Raw genomic sequence first — 27,706 nt, 5'->3', positions numbered from 1 at the left:
AATTCTTCACTGATGATGTTCATGTTTATCCTGAGAACCAGAAACTTCTTCTGAACTAAAACTCAAGAAACAAATTCTGAGTTTTTGAAAACTGAATTTAAGACTTTTCACCTGATATTGAGGAGTTATTGATCACCTGGAGCGCTGACCAGCTGTACCTCTACCAACCAATCAGCTGTGGGTTTGTTCAAAAACAGCCAATCAGCTTCTAGTTGTTTCTGGGCTGAACTCAACGGTCATCACGCTGCGGGACACAGTGGATGTCACAGTTACAGTGGAGGATACAGTGGTTACCATGGTTACAGAGGAAGATGCAGCAGTTACCATGGCTACACTGAGGATACAGTGGTTACTATGGTTACACAGGAGCATCCTGGAGGGACAGCGGTTGCCATGGTTACACTGTAGGACAGTGATTCCCTGTGACATCGACTTGTGCTTCGTTCAGTTTGTGATGTCATCGATTAAAAATAGTTCTATTTAAAAAAAAAAAAAAAGCTCCCAACAGGCCGGCTTCCCGCTTCCAGCACGGACCAATCATATCCATCAGAGTGCTGACGTCATCAGAGGTCGTCGTCCATGCTGAAGCTGCTCCTCCTGCTGCTGCTCTTTGAGGCTCCGCAGGACAGCAGCGGGTCGGCGCCTCCTGCAGGTGACATCACGTCTCCTCTTCCTCCCTCCTCCATCAGGATGTCCAGCGACGTCAGCCCGACGTCACACATCAGGTCGGGGGAGAAGACGCCGGACGCCCCTTGAGGCTCGTCCAGCTCCGCAAAGCTAAGGGCATCTAAACCCTGCAGGGGGGTCACCAGGGTCGTCATCACCACAGAGGAGGAGGGGTGAGGCAGCGAGGGGGAGAGGAGCGCCTGGGGGTCAGCCACGGTGACATCCAGAGAGGAAGAGGAGGAAGAGGAGGAGAGGCCGTGGAGGCGAGCCTGAAGCTCCAACTCCTGCAACAACACAAACAAACATGTTACACAGATCTGAGCAGTGGTGGAAGAAATATTCAGATCCTTTAATTAAGCAAAAGTACCAATAAAATACATTCACAATATGCCATAAAAGTCCTGCATGAAAAATCCTACTGAAGTATTAACAGCTTGATGTAGTTAAAGTATTGCAGTAAAAGTACATAAGTATTATGAGCTTGATGTAGTTAAAGTATTGCAGTAAAAGTACATAAGTATTATGAGCTTGATGTAGTTAAAGTATTGCAGTAAAAGTAGTGGTTTGGTCCCTCTGACTGATATATTATTATATATGACATCATTAGATTATTAATAGTGAAGCATCAGTGTTAGAGCAGCATGTTACTGTTGTAGCTGCTGGAGGTGGAGCTAGTTTACACTACTTTATATACAGTTAGCTAGTTTAGTCCAGTGGTTCCCAACCTAGGGGTCGGGCCCCTCCAAAGGGTCAGCAGATAAATCTGAGGGGTCGTGAGATGATTAATGGGAGAGGAAAGAAGAAAAAACAAAGTTCTGATACACAAATCTGTTTTCAGTTTTTGGACTTTTTCTCTAATCTTTGATTTTTGCTGAAATATTGGATCATTTGAACATTTAATGAAATGAAAGCATGTGAGAAGTTTAGAGGGAAAAATCACTATTTGGTGGAGCTGTTAACAACTCATAGACATTGGAGTTTTTAGTTTTAGTTTCTTTAGGAACAGGACCAATCAGAGTGCTGGAGGTCCCTGATTGGTTGAGATCTGTACCTGTATCTTGAGCAGCAGGGATCGGTTGGTGTTCTCCAGCCTCCTCTGTCTCTCCTCCATCTCTCGAGATCTCTGTTGTTCTTTCTGCAGTTTGCGGATGTAATCCACCGACGCCTTCAGGATGGTTCCTTTGTTCCACCTCGTTTCCCTGCTCGACCAATCACAGGCCGCGTCTCGTTAACACACAGCAACAACGAGCATAACGAGGTGCAGACAGAATGTGACCAAATCATTGGCTCTTTACTGAAACTCTACAGACGTATTTATACATGAACATCTTATTTTTCAATATCTTCTTATCGCAAAGTTAATTATCTCGTTACCTCTGGATGACAAAATTATTTTCTAATAACGAGTTAATTATCTCATTATCCATCTTTCTCTTTAGATCTCCAGAATGGATCTTTATGTGTAAACTGAGGACATGACATATAATATTTATTAATCTCTTATACAGTTAACTGATGACATCATAGAAGTATTTGTTTAATTCATTAATGAGTGAAATGTAAAGAAGTTTATTCTCAAATGAAAGCTTTCTCTGTTTATCACCAGCTCTGTCTGTTTATCGTTTATCAATCACATTACGCTGCCGTCAATGAAACTAAAGACTTCCTGCAGAGGTTTACAAACTGTGACTGGTTTTCCATCTAATATCAAGCAAATTTTAAGCAAACTTTTGAAATGTCACACAAAAGAAAATGCAAACTAGGCTTGTTTCCATCAACTGGTTTGGAGTGAATAAACTCGGCTACGCAAAGTGTAGAAGTTGGTGATATAGGCTACGTGACGTATGGCTGTAATAAACAGAGTAGAAGAAGTAGAGGTTCTGAACCGGAAACAAAACCAGTCACCTCGGTCATCTACCAGAGAAAAATGGAGGGAGGTCTTCGGGAATGTGTTTCAATTTGGCAAGTTGTAATTGTTCTTTCACGTCAGCTTGTATTGGCCATGTTTGTGTGCATAATGGGAATATCTGGAAGGACGCAGTCATGTGAGTTAAATGTTCACTATGTTAAAAACTTATTCGCAAAGGTGTTTAATTTTCCCCATTTAGCACATAAACTCTTTTTTGAAAAAGGCAAAAATCACCTCAAGTGAGTGTAAAAACTGTTTTGCAAAATTTTTTTTTTGCATTTTTCCATTTACATCAACCTTTTCCAATGCAATACTTCTAAATGCACATAAAGATAAGTTGATGGGAACACGGCTATTATCTCAGATGTCCATCATCATTAAACCTCCATAAATCCACTTAGAAATCAGAGAAGAAGAAAGCGTCAAGAAAGCAGCCTGAGAATCATCATGTTTAAGTTTTCTTAAACACTTGTCTGTACGTCCATAAATACTCTGCAAACAGGAGCTGCTAACAGATGATTCAGCAGACTTTTAATGGAGACTTTTTGCCAAAATGTGAACAAATGAACAAATATGATGTAAAAACGGGGCTGCAGTTGTAGCTCACAGTCGATGTTCTGTTAAAAGGTCGCAGCTGTTTAGTAAAACATGTCAAATTATTTGCATTGTTGTTTGTATTTGTTTCTGCAGGAAGTGTTGAGTTTCATTGAGGGTAAATTAACAGAAGTTCATCAGTGACTGAACAGTATTTGAATGTTTGCTTTCATTTGAGAATTTGTGATAAACATTTTTTTTTAAATGTAATAACACAAGATGAAGAGTTTACTGACGGGTCGCTGTCTTTAGGGATGAGAGCTCCGAGCTCTTTGATCCGATCGTTGATGTTGAACCTCCTCCTCCTCTCGACTGAAAAACAACAACATGAACATTATTTGTTCGTATTTTCACTCTTGGAGAGTTTCACACTTATTCAGAAGAAGTCGCACCACAAAAAAACATCCAGAGAGCTGCGCTCAGTCGGTTATCTACAAACAAAAACACAGAACTACTGTATATTTAACTAAAAACTGATCCTCAGAGAGTTGAAAATAGATGAAAACTGCTGATGATGATACTTACTAATGAACATATGTGATACTTTGCAACAGCTAACAGTGGACAGGATGATATGTGTTCATTAAACTTGACCTTTGAACTGTGAGATCACTGCAGGCTGCAGTTAATTTGACTGTTACTGCCTCCCAATTCCTCACTACACACTAATCTTATACAGTAAATAGTAATAACCATTCTATTCTTTTATCTTTGTATTTTTGGCACGTTTTGTCTTTATATGACAGACAAAAGAGAGGAAACTGTCTGCAGCCAGAAACACTGCAGCTCACCAGAAATCAATATACTAACACACCGTTTTAAACTCGCAGGAAATGATGCAATCAAACTGCAACTTCAGAATGCCACCGCCGTTAAACCGAAGGAAACATGACATCTAAATGTTTTCTTCAACGTCAACAGTTATTTTTGGTTTTCTCAGCTGTTCCCGGAGCTGTTTCATCACTAGCTGAGAGCAGCTCCTTCATCTCCTCTGTGAATGGATGCTGGACACAGTTTGTACCTCGATATCCTGCTGAAACATCATCTCACACCTGCTCAGACTTATTCATTATCTGCTTTATGCATATTATTCTATTTGTTTGTCATTTGCAATACAATTCTTATCTTACAATTTTTCACGTCTGGGTTAAAACGACAGTCAGGAGCCTAAACGAACCTGAAAATAGTTTTTTTCTTGCTGCTTCAGTAAATCAGAAGTTTAACACGCACTCCTCTTTTTTTTTTTTTTTTACATTTCTTAGTAATTCTCAGCAGCATCTGTTCACTCAACAGTTTGATCAAATATGTTGCAATATAACCGCAGCAGCAGATCCGGCCGTCGGGAACAGACACATGTTGAAATCAGACGTTAACAAACAGAAGGAAGAATCAGATCAGCAGCTGATCGTCGTCCTCAGTGACAACAAATATCAGGCCGTTAATTCTTGTCTTGAATTTTGAATATTCACCACTTTGTTAATTATCAACATCAACATCCGACGTGATGAGATTTATTTTGAAAATCTGCTGTTTTATTTCCATTCTGACTGAGAGAAACTAACTGAAACCTTCCTGCAAATGTTCCTCTGTGACACCTGATAGTCTGAATTAGGGATGTGCAGAGGGTCCAGTATTTGTATTTGTATTCGAATAAAAGTGGGAAGAGGCTTTAAAATCCTGTTTTTGTTTCTATTACGCTTTTAATTTTAGAAAAGTCTCCCTGATCACAGACAACTTCACTGACTACTGAGCTAAAACTTTACTCATCGCCTCATTGCAGACAGACCTTTACCTATTTATACACCCATAACACAGAGACAGATGTAACATGTAGGGAAGAACTTCAAGGGCGATTCTTGCTTTGCACTTTTCATTTATTGCCTATTTTCTACAACCTAACTTTATGGAAAGGAGAAGAGGAACAACAGGTTATGGAGAGTCTCTTGGGAGCTCAGTAGCTCAGTTTTATCTCTGGCGAACACCCCCAACTCTGGGAGTGTTGACCAAATTAAGAAATGTGCGTCACGTAGCAGGTGGATGTGACTCCCCTCGTTGAGACCTGCTGATAGACGTCACAGCGGAGCAGAGGAGAGACACTGAGATAGTGATGTAACCGACCTGCACGCTGGTATTTGACTTGAGTTTTTTTTCATCCCGAAAACAAATAATTTTCTAAATATTTGTATGAAACAAATATTCATAAAAAATCCCACTATTTGTGCTTTGCTGAATAACGTATTTGTATTCGGGCACACCCCGAGTCTGAATGCGGTAACACTGTAGTAATTAGTGAAGTAATACTGCAGTACTCACTGAGGTTGTGGTTGTCCTTCTTCTGTCTCTCTTTCATCAGAGCTTTGGAATCCACATCTACAACAACAACAACAACGACGACATCTTCATCATCATCATCATCATCATCATCATAAGAAACATTTGACAGTTAAAGTAAAAGAAAATACATCGTTATGAAGACTGAATGCAACAAATAGTCGATTGATAGAAAATTAATCAGCAACTATTTAGATAATCTAATGATTGTTTTTATTATTTTTTTAAAGCAATGATGCCAAAAATGTTGCAGGTTTAAGCTTCTAAATGATTTAATTCCTTTCTTTGCCAGATATGATGGTAAATTAAATCTCTTTGTGTTTCGGACTATTGATCAGATAAAACAACTGTGAAGACGTCACATGGACTCTGGGAAATTATATCGGCATTTTTCACAGTTTTCTTATATTTTATAGACCAAAAAAAAAAAAATCAGTAAATTAATCAAGAAAATAATCGACAAGTTAATCAATAATGAAACTAATCAGGCTGCAGATACGGTCTCTGCAGCAACAGCGGGTTTGAACCTCCTGAACCAGGTCTACCTGGAAACCAGATTGTCTCACACACTCGCACTTTAAATGGAGGCATGAATGAACATATCAATATGAGCTTTATGAGCTTTTAGATTTTAACATGTCTTTTAATTATGAGAGCTATTTAAATACTGTTCCTAAACTGGATTTATTTATGCTGCTTTTATCTGTTCTTCACTGATTTGCTGGTTTGATTGTATGTACCGGTTCTCTCGTCACAAAAGAAAGATAAATAAAGTTGTTTGGATTAAATAATCGTTAGTTGCAGCTCTAGACTGAATAAAACCAGCCCTTCAGTCTTTGTTTTGAGTCTGATTTCTATCATCATCATCCGACTTCTGTGTATGGAGAACCGTTTCATTCAAAACCCAGTACCCAAACCGTGCACCAGCTGTTGTTCCAATCACTAAAGATCAAATCTGTTTCTTTTACACATAAATGAACGTCTGTTACATTCAAGCCCTTCGCCAAACAAGTTCACACAATCCTGATGAAGCCTGTCACTGCCGGGTAAAGCTCTCTGTATTTCACAGTATACACAGTTTTTAATCTGGCGTCAGGTTTGACATTCAGACTTCCGTCAGCCGAGCGGCTAACTTCCAGTTAGCTCTCTGCTAATTTGAATGATGATAAAGTGTTATCAGACCGAATGGATCAAATTCTGATAGTGCAACGAGTCATTTCATGGGGGTTGTGTGACACTCAAAACAATTTATCCAACGTTTTACAGCCACAGCAGTAGCGACGGAGTAGACTACGGTGTAGCATATAATCTAATCACATGTCAAAAGTGTTTTTATAATTGCTCTCACTGCCACAAGGGGGAGACAAAAGTCCTGCACTGCAGCTTTAAAGAAACACATTTGTTTATTGTGTTTATGTAAAAAAAAAAAAAAAAAGCAAATAGAAGTGAAATACTCTCAAATATAGATAATGCTATTGGCCTACATTTCCCAGAATCCCTTTCAATAAACGCTCAAAATAATAATATAATATAGTGTATCAAAATAATATATCAATTCAATAAATAATAGTATTTCCATGTGATGCTACTTTCTACATTTCAGAGGGAAATATTGTACTTTCTACTCCACTACATTTATTTGACAGCTTTAGTTACTTTTCAGATGAAGATTTGACACAATGGATAATATAACAAGCTTTTAAAATACGTCTTACAAAAAGCAGTGTGTAATCGGGGTCACATTTCACATGTCTATGAGTTGTTAACAGCTCCACCAAATAGTGATTTTTCCCTCTAAACTTCTCACATGCTTTCATTTACATAAATGTTCAAATGATCCAATATTTCAACAGATTTGTGTATCGGGACTTTTACTTGTAAAGGAGTATTTTTATGTCGCTGTGTTGTTACTTTTACTGCAGTCAAGAATCTGAATACTTCTTCCACCGCTGGGAAAAACAGAAAAAGGGACAAAATGTGTGAATGTTCATGTTGACTGAACAGGAAGTGGGAACTGATGATGTGGGAAAATACGAATGTGTGTGAGTGTTCAGAGGAAGTTGTGATGTTGACTCATCAAACTGAAGGAAGAACATATTTAGCAGAGAGAAAAAGGGGACACGCTGTGGAGGAGGGGGGGGGGCTTAACTCTCCGAAGTCTGACATCAAAACTGTCTGAGCCAATCAGTGATCAGCTCTGTTACCTCTACAGGTGTCATCATGGCAGCGGCAGCAGCTGTTAAACGCAGAGTTTTTGGACTTTTTAAAACCTGTTTCACTGTCAAGATAGCAGTCGAAGTAGAAGAGGTATGATGTTAAATCAGTCATGACGAGTTATTATTACATTTTTATCAGTATTTTCCAACATAACAATAATTCCTGATGATTTTAATTAAAAGGAAAATGTTTCAAATGTGTCTTAAACCAACAGTCAGGAGCCCAAATGAACATTGAAACCTGTTTTTCTTGCTGTAATCATTCCTCCTGTTCATACTGACCATTAGAAGATCCCTTCATAATGACCTTACAATGGAAGTGATGGAGGACAAAATCCACAGTCCTCCTTCTGTGCAAAAATGTATTTAAAAGTTGATCTGAAGCTAATATGAAGCTTCAGCGTCCAAATGAGTCAAATCAAGTAGATATCTTTCAACGTTACAGTCTTTTTAGTGTCAAAGTCCCTCTTTTTGATACTATACTTCCGCCACAGCTCAACAGGGAAACACTGTCCGAGGAAACACAAAGAGGGAATTTGATGCTAAAAAGACTGTAAATGTGTCAGATATCCACTTGATATGACTAACTCAGACTGCTGAAGCTGAATAGAAGCTTCACAGAGACTTTTAAATGACTGTGTGGACACACTGTGGATTTTATCCTCCATCACTTCCATTGAAAGCACATTTGAAGGATCTTTTAATATCCAGTATGAACAGGAGGAATGATTACAGCGAGGAAAACCTCTTTCACTGTTCATATGGACACCTGACTGCTGGTTTAAGACACCCTTGAAAAACTGTGAACCTGTCATTTAAATTAAAGGATAATGTTGGTGATTTTCTATATTTTTCTTCATGTTTGGATCCAAACCAATAATGAACTGATCCACTAACAAGTACTGTGTGTGTATCAAAGCCTGATACATCTTATTCCTCTGCTGTTCTTCAGAAACTATTAAAAACTACATCAATGAGTCACACGGCTGCACTGGGTGACATGTTCCTTCCCTAAAAAGAGTTGCAAAGTTTGTCATTATTTATTGGAAGACAGATTTTCAGTGTTTCCTTTTTCAGTTCAGGTTTTGTTTTCAGTAACAGACTCTAAAGACCACAACTCCCCAAACAACTGAAACTTCCCCTGAAAGTTTTCAGATGTTCGTTATTGAAACGAGATGAGAGGACGTTTTGTTTGGTCTTCATTTCCTCCTAAGAGATGTTTGAAGGTATCACATCTCACAGTGTCTTTGTGTTGTTACAGACTGGATTTTTTAAAATTGTTTATGTGTGTAAATATTTTTGTGTTCGAGAGGATGTTAGTCAGAGCTAACAAACTGAAACTCACTGCTCAGCTCCGTCTTGACGGCGTGCAGGTCGGCCGGGCAGCTGTTGCTAACGGTGATGGTGGGCATGGCCATCCCTCTGCCGCCGCCACCGCCACCGCCTCCATACAAGTCCAGCATGTTCCCCGCCACCGGCAGCTGACAACGAACCAATCAGAGCACAGAATCACAGAACTGTTTTGGCAGCTGATCATAAATGCATCACTAAGACATTAAACATCTGTTTCCACACTAATAACTTTACTTTACTAGACATTCAGGGATCAGCTGTGACAGAACATCTGCTGTGAGCTACGACTTCAGCTCTGTTTTTAGACCATAGTTGTTTACATTTTGGCAAACCGTCTCCATTGAAAGTCTGCTGAATCAGCTGTTATGAGCGCCTTTTTGCAGTGTAGCCACAGACAATCTATCACTGGATTACTGTGATACTGAAGAAAACTTTAAAATGTGATGCTTTTTCTCTGATTTCTTAGTGGTTTTATGGAGGTTTATTGATGATGCACATCAGATATTATGATATCTTTAGGAAGTTTATCTCACAGTGAATGATATCAATATGTGTTTTATGTCCATGTGTTAAGTTATGACTGAGTTATGACACGTTGAGGTTTTTAAAGCACCTTGATATCCTCCATGAGCTCCACCTGCTGACTGTGTTGATTAGTGATCAAACTACAACAACTTCCTGCTTCCTGCTCCACCACAGTTTTGAAAACCCCCTGATCTACAAGAAATTCAGGGTTTTTAAATGTGAAATATGTGTGTGGGATGTGTTTAATTACATTGACTGAAGCTGAACAGAACAGAGAAAGTGTTTGAATATCAGCTTTCACCTGCGAGTAAAGTTTTCACTCATGAATCTGAGGAGTTTTGACAAACATTGTGTCTCATTTCTGTCTCACAGACTGAGGAGGACAAACCAGTCAGTCAGTAACACGTCCGTCCTCTAACTGGTCCAGTAAATTATAATAATAATAATAATAAGAATTCATGCTTAACATAAAAGCAGTGACATTTATGATAAAACAATAAAAAGATAAATAGGATAAAATGACAATAAAATGACCACAAGGTAAAAACACTTCAAGAGAAAGTGACGGTAAAAACATGCATCTTAAGATTTAAACAGATTTAATCTTAAACTCTCAGGCCGACGGTTCAGTTTGGGAGCCTCTCTGAGTCTTTTAGTTCTGACTTGAGAGGTTTGAGTAAAATGTTTCTGCTGCTTTCTTCAGACAGAGACACGCTGGCTGATGTCTGCCAGCTGCTCCATACTGAGAGAACTGAATAATGACACCAACGAAGAAGAAGAAGCCGTGTCAGTTCTCTCACAGTTAATTAATGACCATCAGAATATCCTGCTGCTGTTTTGTGGCGTCTAACAGAGTTTGCGTTCGTTCGCTCGCACGCCGTACGGAAACGGTTTTATTTAAAATATATATTATAAACTGTTTGTTATATTCAGAGTTTTATTTGTGCAGCTGAGACACTTTTAGCTGCACAAACTCTGATCTGAGCTGAGCTGTTTCTCCAGAAACTGAGGAATCTGCTGATCGAACAGGAAAGCAGCAGAAATGATAACAGCTGCCTTCAACTCACATCACACAAGATAACCCTGACACAAACACACACGCACACACACACAAACGCACACACGCACACACACACAAAAACACACACGCACACACACACAGAGCAGCTCGAACAAAGAACATTTGCTGGACTTTCAGGACTTTGTTATCACATTTACATGTTTGTAAACCATTTTCAAATAAAACTAAACTAAAACTATAAAAGCAGATTTTTAGATTCTTTCCACAAACACACCAACAGGTTTTTAAAATTCAGCTTTTTACCACTAAAAAAATATCAGAATCAGGTTTATTGGCTGACTGGTTTCCAGCAGCTCTCAGTCTTCTGTACATGAGGCTTTAAGCTAAATGCTAACATGAGTCGAGTTACAACGATTAGTCGATAAACTGATAAAATTACTATTATAAAAAATAAATCGGCAACTATTTTGATGATCAATTAATTGTTTTAGTCATTTTAAGTAAAAATCCAAATAATCTCTTCCGGGTCTTAACATCGTTCTAACTGGACACGTGTAACATCAGCTGCATGATTCAGGCCTTTATGGTCAAACTGCTGCAAACAAACCACTACTGACCAATAAGAAGTTAATTTTTCTCTCAGATTTACATTAATAACATAAAACATTAACATCAATTATGTGTTTAATATCAAAGAACAAATCATAACATATATATTTCATCAGTACTTTACAATGCAGATTTTAAGACTTATTAATATGGGATACCTGTTCACAAGAATGCATTACCTGAACACATAGCATTCACCTACTAGGCTCCTTATAGGTGGAATAAGCTGCAGGACTTCCTTAAGTTAGAAAACTTTTTAACACTAAAACATTTTAAGATTCTGTTGGATGATTTTTATATCATGACTGCTGCCGTTTTCCTTCATGTGCCTGTTTTATGCCGTGTAATTGTACTTATATTACTGTTTTTTTTCTTTGTATAAGACTTTTGGTTTTACACTTTTGTTATATGACTTGTTTTGGTTTTATATTTGCATAAATGAGAGTGCTGCTCTCATTTGGTTTCTCCTGAGTAAATAAAAGGTTATTTATCTATCCATAAGTCCAGGTCAGGCATGTTCTATAAGCAAATACATCTGCAATAAAGTCAATGGTTTGCAGAGTCAGGATCTTTGCATGTGTGTGTGTGTGTGTGTGTGTGTGTGTGTGTGTGTGTGTGTGTGTGTGTGTGTGCATCTGAACAAGTAAAGACAGAGGAAACGTCTCTACTAAAATTAAAAACCAATTGTTAAACTGATAAGAATTGACTCCTCTGTCACACTGAACTTCCACATGCAGCTTCAGTGCAGATTGATTTAAACACTAAAATACGTTTTTAATGTTCCAACCAAAGTCCTCTAAATTAGATCGTTAGTTATTTCTCCTGCAGAACAACAAATTAACCTGTTTTTTTTAGCACTAAAAGTAAAAGTGTGGTTGGTTTAGGTTAAATAAAGATGGTTTATATTCACTAACATTTTTACTTACACTGTGCTAACTCTACTTTTACTTTTACTGATTAAAAAGATCCAAATACTTCTTCCCTCCCTGCAGAAAAAGTTTCCTCGATCAGCAACGTTACAGCTCAGAGTGTAGAGCCGGTCAGAGGTCAGAGGTCACAGCACAAACTGACCTGAGACAACAAGACAAAACTCTTCAAAGCACTTTACCTCTGATTTAATCCTCCTCTTCTCATGGTCCGGCAGTAAGACTAAAATTCTCATCTTTTCTGATTTCAAACACACACTGACACATAAACACACATAAACACACATAAACACACACACACACATTCACAGAGAGACGAGCTGTGCAGCTTCTCTTCCTCTTTCTGTTTGGATGACTGTTGAAAAATGGGGAAACGTCTCTTTAAGAAAGAAAAAAAAAACCCCTCCCAGTGAACTTTTTATCTCCACTGACACACATACACATTCACACACACACACACACACACACACACACACACACACACGCACACACACACACACACACACGCTGTCTCCACCCACAGCTACTGCAGCAGAAACGAGGAAGTCTGGAAAACTGAACTGATATTCTGCTCTGATAGTTTTTAACTATTTAAATCTGCTCTCTATACATTTGTGAAGCAGATTCATTAAAAGCCACAAGTTTTTCCCTCCAGTCGGGTGAATTCACGTCTTTACATTGACTCTGTAAACAATCCTCCGCCTCTAAAACACACAGTACCGAGGTCATTAGCTCAGTCGTTAACGGGACAAAAAGTGGACACAGTTTATTGAATAGTCGTATCAGCATCATGGCCTGGTCTCCTAACTGTGTGTCGGATATTAACGAGGGCTACGGGGCCAAAATGCTCCTACAAAATGTAAAACTGTTCTTGAAATTTGCATGAGAGGAGTTATTGCTTTTAAATGCCCTCATAAAATAAACACAAACAAAGACTAAGTATGTTTTGCAAAGCGTGTCTAGGGTTTTCTCCGTATTCAAAGTGCAACTCAGAAATGGTTGGGACATCTAGGCTTCCGTACCTGCACGGCCGCCGCTGCAGCGAGGCAGCTGGAAAGTGATTAATGGTAACTCTGGTTACACAGGTCTGCCCTGTGGCTTGAAGAGTTTCCAAAGCTGTCATAGCGGGTGTTATTTTAAAACCAGAGTGTCATACATAACAAGCCAGACATTCAGCAATACTTTTGAAAATAAAATATGCATTAAATGGGTAAAAATACTCACACAGTTATAGGTTCAGCTGCTCCCTTTGCTTTTTTCCAAAGAATAACATAGATCTAAGGTTTTTCCCATCATTTGAAAAAAAATACCCTGGAAATTATCCAAAATTCCTCCGAAACAAATGTCATTAGGGAAAAAAAACCTTGTAAAAAAAAAAATTTAATTTCCCATCCTGGTGTCCCTGCAGGGCCGAATTTGCATATTTGCATCATAGGCAACTGCAATGGGCCCCCTTAACCACCAGGGGGGCCCCTTCAATGGCTAAATTACTATGTTTTATATAGAACTTTTATCCTGTATTTTAGGCTAACTCATCTGTTTGTCAGACTGACTTTGTTAGTTTATCATTGGTTAGAAAGCGCAGCTAAAGTTCCTGTTGGAAGAAATACGTTAAGCCCCGCCCCTCACTACGCGACAAGAGCAGACGCAGAGAAGAGCGTGGAGCGAGACAGAAACTCTGCGGATAAAAGTAGTATATTTTCTTGTTTCTTTAGTCGTCTATGACAGTAAACTGAATATCTTTGGATTGCGGACAAAACAAGACATTTGAGGACGTGTAATAGACTTTTTTTTTACCATTTTCTGACATTTTATGGACCGAACAACTTATTGAGAAGATAATCAACAGATTAATTAGTTGCAGCTCTATTAAAAAGTGTAAAAACTTAATAAATGTGTATGTATGTGTGCTGCCTGCCGTGAGTTAATATTTCAGCTAAGCTAACGTAGCTAACTCCTGTAGTTAGCGTGAGTCGGTGGACATGTGTTACTGCAGCGTTACATAACACTACATTTTACTGTTGTGAGATATTAAAGAGTTGACCTGAAGTTAAAGGGACATTTCTGTGGTGTTTATTCTGAATGACAAACCTGAGATGTAAACTGTAGCTCATTTATTGCATGTTGCTAATTGAGCACTTTTGCACTGTTTTATAATGGTGTTAACGTGCACACAGGCATAACAGTTCTAGTTTCATACTGCTAGTGTGATCATTTTATTTAATACAGAAGTGAAAGCACTTAAACGTTACTACTATTATAAAAACATGAGGTGTGTAATAAATGAACTGTGTACTGTACCTCAGTCCATAGTTAAAAATACAATAAATTCATGTGAAATGTTATTTCTAAAATGTTTAAAATGTCATCTTAATTCATGACTGATGTTAAACAGAAGATCCTGTACAGTTAAAACTGTTGAACTCATTTAATTGCTTTATGTTATCGTGGCATATTTAGAGTTTAATGATTTGTTGATTTATTATGGTCATAGATAACAGAGACTTGACCTAAAATAAAAGCCATGTTGTTAGTAAGCTCTGTTTTTGAGACTCTGTGCCTCGGACCTTGAACTCTGGATTTCTCTCCTTGACAGAGAAGATGGCGAGCAACTATTTTCCATTTGTACTTCATCTACCTGGAGGAAGACACCTTTCCTTCATCCCTTTATGTGGTGACACTGGTCCTGCAGTCCCTTTTGCTTTTATTACCGGGTGCACCGGATGCAATGACACTTGAACATACCAAAGAACTGAACTTTGTTACGATAAGGGAAATTACTTTAGAGGAAGTCAGGAAATCTTTATGGTTTATTAAGAGGTTGAATATGTTTGAGTTTTTATCTGTTATTGGTTTTAACAGTATGTTTATCTGCTGAAATATGGTGGAGAAATATGGGTTTTGTAGGCCTACTGTGAAACTGTTTCATTGCATCTGAAGTTTTTTGTTGTTGTTGTTGTTGTTGTTTTTTAATGTATCATTTTATTTTCTTACAAAATAAAAGCTTTAACAGTCTTCTATTGAACCTGCCCTCTGGCTCCAGCTGCTGACTGAGTCCTTTACTTATCAACTCCTTCCGTATGAACTTCGACACTAATCCGATATTCATTTAACTACCTTGAGGTCATTATGCGTTATATAACCAAGCGCCCTCAGTGGTCTCTCCATAATCAGTATCAGTAATGAGATTGACCATCAGCTGTCCTATGACGACATCACTGATGACTTCACTTTTAAAAAATGTAAGAAGTGTAAGTTTTGAAGATAGTGATGATGATGGTGAAGATGATGATTTTAACAACACAGCTAAGGGGGGTCCAAACAAGATTTTGCATAAGGCTCCCAAAAAAGCTAGAAGAGCCCTGTGTCCATGTGTCTGTTTTTACTTTGACAGACAAATAAAACTGGATGTTAGAAACTCAGCTAATAAGCTACGATAGCTTTCTCCACTTTTGCACTTTAGGACGGCTTGTTATTGCACAACGGTGCAAATTCATGTGTCAAAGTTCACCAAAGTTGAACTGATGTGATAAATTGGAGAGGATGAATTCACTGATCTGTTAGTATTCTAAATGCAGGTGTGAGCAGGTCTCTACTGTGCCGTACAGAGTGCCACAAGGCTCTGAGCTCGGCCCACTTTTTCTATTTATACAAATAATTCAGATGTTAATGGAACTAACACTCATTGTTATGCAGATGATGCAGTTTTCTATAGATGTGGATTAGAAACGGCACCATGTCCAGCCGGACTCCAACCAGGGAAACTGTTGTTCATGGTCAGCACCTTAAACATTACGACCACCAGGACATCCAGGCTTTAATCACTGTCACATATCTACAGGTGTCCTTACTGAGAAGCTCTCTTCCAATCCAGCAAGTTTTAAAACACTTGTGGCGGTTCTGATTCCCATTGAACACAGATGTTCTGTAAGAAGTCTGATAACCTGCTCCCAGCCACATAAAGAAATAAAAAAAAATAATAATAATAATCTCCTGGAGAACCTCATAAGGTGTTGCACAATAGGAAATGTCCCCTTAATGAAATAATGCCTCTTCAATATTTATAATGAAATAATACCTCTTCGCCTCTTTAATGTGAAAAAAAAAAGCCTGCGGGTGTTTAGGCTATCGTGGGGCAAGCCAAACTTCTTGCACGATGGCACTAGGAAACCAATGCAGGACACTTGGGTTATGTTATGGTATTCCCTCCAAAAGTACCCTCACATCAGAAAGGAAAAGACCAGAAAGAAGACATAAAAGGGCCTGAACAGACCAGAGTTCCTGTCTGACAAGCTTTTCAAATGAGGTCTGCAACCAGTGGAGGAAAGAAAAGAGTAACCACGGTGTGCAGTTTCTCTCTCTCTCCCAGAAAAAGGGCGTCATCACTCCTCGATTGGCCGAGAGGGGAACGCACCTGGCTGCTCTCAATCACCACCTAGAAGCCACTCTGGACACAGGTGATCTGTATAACCCTCCAATCAACCCAGACATGCAACTATCCGAATTCGGAACGAGGAGACAGAGAAATGATAGCAAGTCCCTCAAGAGGGTGACTGCTACACACTTGACTGTAAAGCAGAGCACTTGAATGAGCTGAGAACTGGAGTTCAGCAACCCGAAACACGACCAGCTGACTGTCTGAGCCTGTATGTGTGTGTTTGTGTGTGTACAGTACTCTGCAAATGTTTTAGGCACTTTAGATGTTTACATTCTTCTCCATCAGGGAGGCGTCTGATCATCTGCAGCACGACAATGAGCCCAAACATCCAGCCAGACTCATAAAGAACTATCTTCAGCTACAAGAAGAACGAGGAGTCCTGCAACAGATGGTTTGACCCCCAACAGGTGAACCGAGGAGGACTGCCGCTGTTTTAAAGGCAAGGCTGCTCACAGCAACATGTTGATTTAAGTTTCTGCAGTTTACTCAACTTTTTATCAAGTTAACTGATAAATAAAAACTATTCATGGTGTTATTTTTGAAAGCATCCTCACTTTATTTTTAGTGCCCAAAACATCGGCACAGTACTGTAAATATATACACAGGTGTGTGTTTTCTGTTACCGTGGTAGCGAGCTGCTGTCCAGAGTCGATCAGCGTCAGAAACTCGTCGTTGAGGCTCGATTCCAGGCTGATGATGTCATCGATGACTGTCTCTTCCATCTGAATGAACCAATCAGATCAATCAGAGATCAGATGAGACAGCAGTATTTACATCACACTGGACATAAACACTGTATGTGTTTATTATTATTATTATTATTATTATTATTATTATTATTATTATTATGTTGACGTCCAGCAGACATGAATTCATCTTTAAACTGCATTATTTTTAATGAAATGAAATCTTTATACTAGTTTTTCTTGTTTGTTTCTGTCACTTTTCCTCTGAAGAAATTTCTGCATATAAACACTATTCAGGAAGCTCAGAATGGAGAATACAGATCAGACGATATGCTGCGTACAGTTATCAGTTATCACACTGATAAGACACCAAGTGCACACGTGTTCAACTTGTTGTAATACATGAAAATGTAAAATAACTTAAAACTAAATAGAAATGTGTCTGAAACACTTCAGGAGACATTTGAACTGAGACAGAGACACATTCAGTGCACCTGCAGAGTTTATGTTCTCTATCTGACACAACAGTATTAACGTGTTATGGTGGATTTGGCGACACCCTGTGGTGTTTACGGTGTGTGTGTGTGTGTGTGTGTGTGTGTGTGTGTCTGTGTGTGTGTGTGTGTGTGTATGTGTGTGTGTGTATGTGTGTGTGTGTGTATGTGTGTGTGTGTGTGTGTGTGTGTGTGTGTGTGTGTGTCCTCCCCTGCAGTGATCATGATAGTGCAGGTTCACAGTTTTTCAAGGGTGTCTTAAACCAGCAGTCAGGTGTCCATAGTAACAGTGAAAGAGGTTTTCCTCGCTGTAATCATTCCTCCTGTTCATACTGGATATTAAAAGATCCTTCAAATGTGTTTTCAATGGAAGTGATGGAGGATAAAATCCACACAGTGTCCACACAGTCATTTAAAAGTCTCTGTGAAGCTTCTATTCAGCTTCATCAGTCTGAGTTAGTCATATCAAGTGGATATCTGACACATTTACAGTCTTTTTAGCATCAAATTCCCTCTTTGTGTTTCCTCGGACAGTGTTTCCCTGTTGAGCTGCAGGTGGAAGTATAGTAACAAAAAGAGGGACTTTGGCACTAAAAAGACTGTAACGTTGAAAGATATCTACTTGATTTGACTCATTTGGATGCTGAAGCTTCATATTAGCTTCAGATAAACTTTGAAATACATTTTTTGCACAGAAGGAGGACTGTGGATTTTGTCCTCCATCACTTTCATTGTAAGGTCATTATGAAGGGATCTTCTAATGGTCAGTATGAACAGGAGGAATGATTACAGCAAGAAAAACAGGTTTCACTGTTCATCTGGACTCCTGTTTTAAGACAGACTTGAAAAATTGTGAACCCGTCCTTTAAACACTGAGACATCTTTATTACATTCATTAAACAGCTCCGTGTTTTAATTCAGAAATCTGAATTTAATCAAATTATTCTGTGATTCTGTTCAGCTGCATGAAATGATTTCACACAGAAAAACTGCTTGATTCAGCTGAAGTGGAAACTGTGTGTGTGTGTGTGTGTGTCTGTGTGTGTCTGTGTGTCTGTGTGTGTGTGTGTGTGTCGTGCAGCTCTGACTAAGATCCTCTCTGGTCAGCTGACTCAGCAGACTGTGATTCAGGCAGGAAGAACACTGCTGACTTAGTTCACTGAAAACCGGTGAACTGCTCCTTTAAGTCTGCACACATGTAAACACACTGGAAACAGGTTCAGGTCCAGGTTCAGGATCAGGCCGTTACCTCATGTTTGGGGCTGTTGGCTGCAGGCTGGTTGCCGGGGGCGGAGCCGAGCTGGGGGGAGTGGCTCGGCGTCAGATTGACTGTCTTGGCGGTGGCGGCCTGAGTGGTGGAGAGATACTGACGCACCTGCTGCCTCTGAGCCTGCTGGATGTGATACCTGGTGGGGTTCTCCAGGTGAGTCTGCACCTGAGAGACAGACAGAGAGTGTATGATGATGTCATAGTGATGTCATCAGAGCGTCTACGCTACAAACTGGCTGTTTACCTGCTTACATGCTCTAAGGAACGACTCTATCCAGGTGCATTATGGGATATGTAGTCAAGATATCTGAACCTCTGCTGCTCGGATTTAAACTGTCCTGTTTTTAATTAACTTCATGTTGCTTACAGCTAAACACCATGTTCATAAATCTAAATTTAACTAGTGAAATATTTAATATTTTAGTTAATGTGTGGATCTGTGGAGCAACACGTACATGAGACACATAAAACTATTATTTATATCACAGAAAAGAGCAATAAGAATTATACATCAGGTGGAACTAATGAAACTTAAAGATCTGGTTGAGTTACAGACATTATTAGTTATGTACAGAGTAAAAAAAAACATTTAATTTTAAGCATCAGACGTGTGTTTCAGTGTGTGGCGTCAAACTGAAACTGAGAATGATCTAAATGGTTGTTCAAATATTTTTCAGTTCAAGAAAATGTAAAGAGAAAGAATAAATTGGCTGTGTGAAGTTGACAAATAATACGACTAATACTGTTTTTACAGATATTATTACTTTGTATGTGCAGTATGATCACAGCGTAAACAGCAGTCTGCCTCTTAAAATCATTTTGCACAACTTTTATAGTTATCTGTTATATATTTCATAATCTTTAATATCTTGGAGTGACAATATGTTTTGTTGGACACCAATATAATGACAATAAAAGTTTAATTTTAAGCAACTTATATATTTATTTCTGTTATCTTTTCGCTCCACTCTTGTAAATCTGCAGGATTATAAATAAAGTTTATTTGATGAAATTGAAATACGGTCTTCAGAAACAAAAATGAATTCCTGACTGGTACCTTGAGCACCTCCACAGGGACCTGAGCAGGAGGTCTGCAGGAGGACACAGAGACAGACATGGGGGAGGAGGAGTCAGCCGGCGGGCGGGGGAGCTGCTGTGCCTCCTTCTGCTCCTCCTCCAGAGCCTGCTGACGCATCAGATCCTGACGCATCAAAACCCTGCAGGAGAGGAGAGGAGAGATGAAGGAGAGGAGAGGAGAGGAGAGGAGAGGAGAGGAGAGGAGAGAAGAGGAGAGAAGAGGAGAGGAGAGGAGAGGAGGAGATGAGAGGAGAGGAGAGGAGGAGAGGAGAGGAGAGGAGAGAGGAAGAGAGGAGAGGAGAGGAGGAGATGAGAGGAGAGGAGAGGAGGAGAGGAGAGGAGAGAGGAAGAGAGGAGAGGACAGATGAAGGTGAGGAGAGGAGAGGAGAGGAGAGGAGAGAAGAGGAGAGAAGAGGAGAGGAGAGGAGAGGAGGAGATGAGAGGAGAGGAGAGGAGGAGAGGAGAGGAGAGGAGAGAGGAAGAGAGGAGAGGAGAGGAGGAGATGAGAGGAGAGGAGAGGAGGAGAGGAGAGGAGAGAGGAAGAGAGGAGAGGACAGATGAAGGTGAGGAGAGGAGAGGAGAGGAGAGAGGAGAGAGGAAGAGAGGAGAGGAGAGAGGAAGAGAGGAGAGGAGAGATGAAGGAGAGGAGAGGAGAGGAGAGGAGAGGAGAGGAGAGAGGAAGCAAAGGAGGAGAAGAGATGAAAGGAGAGAGGGGAGAGGAGAGGAGAGGAGAGGAGAGGAAACAAGAGAGGAGAGGAGAGGAGGAGAGGAAACAAGAGAGGAGGAGAGAGGAGGAGAGGAGAGGAGACAAGAGAGGAGAGGAGAGGAGAGGAGGATATCATCAGTGTTTCTGACTGTGATTGGTCTGGAGGTCTACAGCGCCCTCTGCAGGACTGAAACAACAACAACAGACAGAAAGTTTGGCTGCTTTTCATTCTGCTAATTTCTTCCCGTCGTCACTACTCCGTCCTCCAGCTGTGAGCAGAAACCAATCAAACCGCCGTCATCAAGGATCAAGGATGCACCTCAGAGGAGACGAGGAGACAAGGAGACGAGGAGAGAGGAGACGAGGAGGCTCCTGGAGGAGCTTAGAGCGAGCAGGTGTATCCTCTGCAGAAGTTTTAATCAGACAGCGACACCCCTTTGATCGAGTGTCTTTATTGATTGGTCAGCTGATCTGACAGGACAGTAAATGGAGACTTAATATAGATGATGTAATACAGCCGATCAGGAAAACTACCTGTGAAACAGGAACGACGGCACCAACAGCAGCTATTCATAGTTATTCATAAAATAAAAATGACGCGTGTTGAATCTGAATCATGAATTAATCAGAAATAAACAGTCTTGTAAAAGTCGTTTCTTTTCTTCTTCTTTGGTGTGTCTAGTATGTCTGCAGCTCCTTCAGGAATATACGACGCCTGCAGCTGTTTTTATTGCTCCTTTACGTCCGTTCTGTTTTTTCAGTAACGAATGGATTTAAATTGTCTATTTGTGTCTTATTCTGCTTTAGATCTATAATCAAATAATAAAACATTGGAGCAGTTATCAGATGTTTTCCTTCCTGTTATCAATATGTAGAACTTATGAATAGTTTAATAATTTCTACATATTGATATCTGACTTCTCAATATTTGAAGTTGAGCTGCTGTGCATCATGAGTAGTCGTCGTCTCCTCAAAATGATGCTGGAGCCAACGAGGACGTCTCTCACATCCTCGCCGCACACGAGGAAGAGACGCCAAGAGCCACGTTAGTCAAATGGAAAGCAACCAAAAAAAACGAGAGAGAAAGAAAGAAAGAGAGAAAGAAAGAAAGAAAGGCTTGTCTGGTTGTGTTGTTACCTGGACGACATGGCTGATGGCAGTGAGGATGAAGATGATGAAGAGGAGGAGGCTGCTGCTGAAGCACTGCAGAGAGAGAGAAGTTGGATCAGTTTGTGACATCATTGTGTTTATTTAATGTTACTTTAACTTTATTTATTTATCTTTTGATGAAATGATGTCGTCTTTTTTTTTTATTCCACACGTTCTTCTTCTTCTTGGTCAAAACCTGCTGCCTATATTACCCACAATGCACCTCTGGAGTTTGGGCTGTGTTATGCTAGTAGCGGCTAATGTAGCTTGGAGCTGCTAGCCTCCAGCAGTTCACTCTTTAACAGTGTTTCATAGTTTATTAAAGTGATTTGATTTTCTTTGAGCATCAGAGATGAAGTTGGAGCTGCTGCTGTCGTCTTTATGTTCATCTTCAAATGTTGGTCAATTAATCAGTCAACCATTTAATTAATCGCCAATTAATTTCATAATCAATCAATCTTTTTGAGTCCTTTTTTAAGAAGAATAAATGTCAAAATTCTCTGATTCCAGCTTCTTAAATGTGAATATTTTCTGGTTTCTTTAGTCTCTATGACAGAAAACTGAATATCTTTGTGTTGTGGACAAAACAAAACATGTGAGGACGTCGTCTTGGGCTTTTGGGGAACAGTGATCGACAGTTTTCACCATTTTCTGACATTTTATGGACCAAACAACTGATCGATTAATCGAGTAATGAATCGACAGGTTAATTGATAATGAAACTAATTGTTAGTTGCAGCTCTAGTTAAAGAGCAGCACGTCTGACAGCAGCTTTAGACAAATGCGATGCTGTAAGCTGCCTTATAGGGACGTTACCATGACAACAGATGTGAAGTCAGCTGTTTTTGTAAGTGAGATGTTTGTTTGTTTTAACTTGATTTCTTGAGAAGTGACAGTCTGACATGTCAGAGGTCAGAGGTCGGGGGGGGCGAGGGGGGGGGGCATGTGTTACCTGAAGCTGATTGGCTGACTCTTGATCTGGTAGAAAGTATCACAGTCTGACGGCAGCAAACCATCAACCTCGATGTCAGCGACGATGCCAGACTCCACCCTGACAGACAGAACAGAACAGAACAGAACGAACCAATCAGAAGCCTCCTCAGCAGCAGCAGCACTTCCTCTAAACATCCACCAGAAGCTGCTGCGATCAAACGCTGACTGTGTGGAAGAGAAACGGAAAAACCCCACAGACAGAAAAACACATTCCTGCTGCTGAAGGACGGACTTCACAAGAGAAACCAGAAAGAGAAAGAGAAGAAGAATGTGAAGGAACAACACACACACACACACATCTACAGGAAGTGTGTGTGTGTATGTGTGTGTGTTTTTCTGCTGAGTCACTTCCATTTATAACACAGTCCACATGGAGCTGCAGACACACCTCCTCCTCCTCTTCCTCCACTGTAAGAAGTCTCAGTAAGACTAAAGTCAGCAGAGTTTAACCCTTTGTGCACCTGCCGGTCTGGTCTGGACTCGGTGTGTGAACATTAGTCAGACCTGCTGAGTTTTCACTTTCTGTTTGTTTCATTAAATCTCTGATGACTGAACTTATCTGACTCACACTGACTCATCACCTTTCAAACAACACTGCAGCATTCAGGGGCAACGGGGAAATTACAGGTTTTTAACTAACACTTCGACCACTTTCACCTCATACACTTACATGTGGAGCCCATTTACACCTGGTATCATGTGATCTGTATACATTATATGGATAATAGTATCGGATCCTTGGGGCTTTGTTTGACATCACTCCCTATTTACTATATAATGTGCTACATTTACCCTACGCAGTATTATTTAGGTGTCCAAATGCTGAGTGTGTATATATGGTGATGGTGATGATGCAAAATGATGATTAGTGAGTGTCTGAAATCTTGATTTACTGCTCACTATTCAGAAAACTGTTAAGTGTCTATTACATAGGGAGCAGCTTGTATCTTTGCATTCAGATTCTCAATGTGCAAATTAGCAACGCGGCGCCGGCGTCTCAGGTCAATGAACCTGCTGCCCTGAACTTTAATTTCATTTCTTCATCATTTTTCGTGAGGGACGACTTCTAGCTGCTGCTGCTGCTACTTGCTTGCTTTAGCTGCCAGGAAGAGGCGGAGCTAGGTGACCTTTCAACTTACTGGGCTAATTTTTTTTTAAGCTGTATGGATTACATTTACACCAGCTGAAATCTGATCACAACTGAGACTGACCACGTCCAGGTGTGATCTGGCTGATCTGATCAGATTCTGAGTGCATTCACACCTGTGTTAATGTGTGTTTTCCCTTTTCCAGGAACAGATCCAGGTGTAACACCAGGTGTATCAGACAAAACCGACACTTCAACAGCTTACAAAGCTTAACTTTAAACTGCTTTCATCACATTTATATTCCAATTAATTTCTACTGCCTACAGCATCTTCTGGCCTGAGAAGATCTCAAATGAACAGATCAACAAAGAGCAACATGTGATGCTGGAGATCAAACACCGTCTTCAGAAGGGCCCAGGATCGAATCCCTAAAGTCGCACTAAGATGGACTCCATCAGGGAAAAGGAAGCAAGGTCGACCCAAAACAACTGTGACAGCTGAGTTAAAGGAGGTGGAGCTAACGTGGCGCAGCGTGCAGCACTAGGCCGGTCTAGATGGAGGCAGATCACCGAAGCCTTATTTACCAACAGGGACAAAGAGGATTAAAGTAAGTAGTAAGTACTTACAGTGATGACTCATCAACTGATATTTGGAAAACTGACTTATCACCCGACGTTTCAACTGCTTTCAGTGATTACATTTCAGCTGCTTTAATCACAGCTCATATTTAATTGAGTCTAGTAGACGTCAACCTGCACATGAAGTGTTCGGCTACTTTCATACCAATTCATTTCAACTACTTACAGTGTTTACACTTCAGACACTTTCAGCACCTACATGTGAACTGACACTTCAACTGTTTTCATACTCCAAGTTCAGCCGCTTTTAATGTTTACAGTTCAACCGATTTCAGGGATTTTCAGCCGTCAGACACTCGCAAGCAAACATTAAACACTTTGAGACATTTTAACCTGTTAACAACAGTAACTTGCATGTGAGCACACTTGGACTTTTTCCTTTAAAAATTAATTTTTTAGTGACGTTTGTCGTCTCGTCTCCTGCTGAGAACCTTTAACAGATCCAAGCAGAACATCTAAATACTGGAGGAAACTGGTTAATAGTTTGTTTAACGGTTCTAACAGAAGATAAACTTTTTAACTCCTGAATGAATCAAATCAGAATCTCTCTGAGGACTTTGGAGGCCAGTTTGTTCAGATTTTGTACTCTGAGATTAGATTTATTTTAATCAACATATATCACATTGTAAATTAAGTCGTAAATATTCCCAAATTGTAGTTTCACAACCTGAAAGTTGAGCTACAACCAGAAAATCTAAAATAAGGAGGTGTGAGGAGGTGTAGTGGTTTCTGAACGGTCAACGCTGTAAAAAATGACGTTAAAAAGAAAGCAGGTCGTGTTTTTGGTTAAAGAGCATCTGGAAACAGTTTGAACAAAGAATTCAAACGCAGCAGAAACAACCAGAACTGAGACACTGATCTTCATCATCCTCATCACTTCACCTTCACGTCTTCACTTAACCACCTTCATCAGTCTACCATCCTCTTCATCTTACCTCTTCTTTAGTCAAACTGTTTGTTAAACACAAATAGACAAATCTCCTCCCCCTCCATGTTTTTACTTTCCCTTTGCTGTCTCACCGCCCACATATTTTTGTTTGTGGTGTGTGTGTGTGTGTGTGTGTGTGTGTGTGTGTGTGTGTGTGTGTGTGTGTGTGTGTGTTAGCAGGGTGTGGTGGTGTGACCAAGGGGGGAGCGGCGAAGACTAGACGGGACCTGTCGCTCTGCCTGTCTGTCTCTGTGATTCCCCTGGGAAAATACATGAAGAGGACCAGCTGCTGTGTGTGTGTGTGTGTTTGTTTGTGTGTGTTTGTGTTAATCTTGGATGACTCATTACAGCAGAAAAGTAAAGAGGATCAGGGGTCAAAGGTCAGACAGTAACAACAACAACCTGCCTGAAACAAGTCTCAACCATCACACAGGTTAACAAACATGTGACCTTCATTATCATCATCATCATACTCAGCACTTTAACATTACAACCTCACACATTTTAACTTGCTTCTTTGTCGCCACTGAGGCAGCTGAGATCACTTTCCACCAAACTCCATTCATAACTTAAACAGTTTAAAGTTAACTTGCCTCTCAGTCAATTTAAATAACGTGCAAAACAAGACTTAAACTGTGTTTCTGAAAATTTATCTTCTACAGTTTCATTCGGCATTAATCTTTTACACGAAGCCCAATTCGTGTTAATGAAAAATGAACGGATATGTTTCTTATCTGCTCCAATGAAAACAACGAGATCTCATTCAGATAAAATATTTCTAACATGGATAACTGACACGCCCACCGCAGGTTATCACTTTATTCAGTTCAGTAGAGCTACTACTTACTTCATCATCATCATTAACGACAACAACAATAACATTAACAGTTATGATAGCTCTATTAGCAGGTTTATCATAATTACGCCCATTACGCCAAACTCTATTCGAAGATTCTGCTATTTATTTAACTTGCTTATCCGCTATTTTTGCCATCTAACAGGACCAAACTTGACATTTTCCTGAATACTTAGTAAGTACAATTTAATTCGGCATTGACTAAAGGCATATATCAAAACTTATTCAAATAAAAAGATGAACTTAATTACGTGATTCGCTTTGTATTCATTTTTACTGCAGCCGTAGTGATAGTTAATTAACACATTAGTTAAACAACACGTTTCCTGTGTCATTTATAAGCCGATTTTGCCAGAATAAACTACAGATTCAACACAAGTCTTCAGACATGTTGTGATAAATATAATATATAATCTTTGTACCGAAGAGCACAGTGGCTGTTAAAAAATACAGATTTCTGCAGGGAGTTTGGCGTCATGTTCCTCAAACCAGCAGAGATAACGGAAACTCCCACAACTTCCGCACTCACCGGACCAGATTGAGCGTTTCAGCCGAGTCCAGGATGACAAACACGGTCTGCGGCTGCAGGATCCCGGCCTCCAGCTGGTCCTGGTCTCCGGTCTTTAACTGGTCCGAGCTGACAGCTGACATTTCTCCACCGAAACAACAGACGATTTAACGAACCCGAGACCCGAGCGGCACAGAGGTGCGCTTTTACTTCCCAGCAGCCACTTGGGGGATCAAAGTCTCAGATGTTAAATCACAACAACATGCTTCACATACACAAACACACACACAAAGAGTTTTTAATCCCTGTGGAATAAACCAGGAGCTCAGCAGGTAGACAAAGCCTCACAGAAGAAGGAGTCAGGTTCAAGTCCACCTGGGCAGCCTGAAGACTGAACCACAGACAGACAGAGAGAGACAGTCTAGAGGGGGGCGGGGGGGGGTCTGCAGCTGTGAGCACAGAAATACAACACACAGATCAGATCTAACACACAACTTCTGTTTATGTAACAAAAACACAAAACAAAACAAGAGTAACAATTCTCATAAACAACATAAATAAATATTACATGTCTGAAAAGGGAAGAATTATACACTTATATGATCCGACCCCTTCTTCATAACTCAAACAATGAACTCAATACTATCTATATAATACTATATCATATATAGAACTCGCAGTCAACTACCTAAACGCTGTTATGTACGAGCCAAATATCCACCCAGT

The 27,706-nt window shown here is 39.9% G+C and overlaps 1 protein-coding gene and 1 long non-coding RNA gene across 3 annotated transcripts; one reads left to right on the top strand and one right to left on the bottom strand.

Moving 5' to 3' along the window:
* tfe3a (transcription factor binding to IGHM enhancer 3a) lies at positions 1-27,402 on the bottom strand. 2 transcript variants are annotated; one of them, XM_067593431.1, is made up of 12 exons: positions 27,329-27,378; positions 27,002-27,203; positions 22,922-23,020; positions 21,958-22,023; positions 20,095-20,254; positions 19,018-19,203; positions 17,212-17,310; positions 9,062-9,197; positions 5,483-5,539; positions 3,406-3,481; positions 1,718-1,865; positions 1-950 (listed from the first exon to the last, which is right to left on the bottom strand). In XM_067593431.1, the coding sequence occupies exons 2-12, from the start codon at positions 27,121-27,123 to the stop codon at positions 564-566; spliced, it is 1,536 nt and encodes a 511-aa protein (XP_067449532.1). In that variant the 5' UTR covers positions 27,124-27,203; positions 27,329-27,378; the 3' UTR covers positions 1-563. The 2 variants fall into 2 exon arrangements, with proteins under 2 accessions (XP_067449532.1, XP_067449531.1); XM_067593430.1 differs by having other exon boundaries at positions 27,002-27,402.
* LOC137185140 (uncharacterized) lies at positions 16,669-17,123 on the top strand. Its single transcript, XR_010928768.1, has 2 exons — positions 16,669-16,796; positions 16,874-17,123. It is a non-coding gene; the product is annotated as an uncharacterized lncRNA (long non-coding RNA).
* Positions 27,403-27,706: the final 304 nt, after the last annotated feature.

Source organism: Thunnus thynnus, chromosome 6 (genome assembly GCF_963924715.1).
Source record: "Thunnus thynnus chromosome 6, fThuThy2.1, whole genome shotgun sequence".
NCBI classification, from domain to species: Eukaryota; Metazoa; Chordata; class Actinopteri; order Scombriformes; family Scombridae; genus Thunnus; species Thunnus thynnus.
The sequence above is the reverse complement of the archived record's forward strand: the minus strand, read 5'-3'. Positions and strand labels throughout refer to the sequence as shown.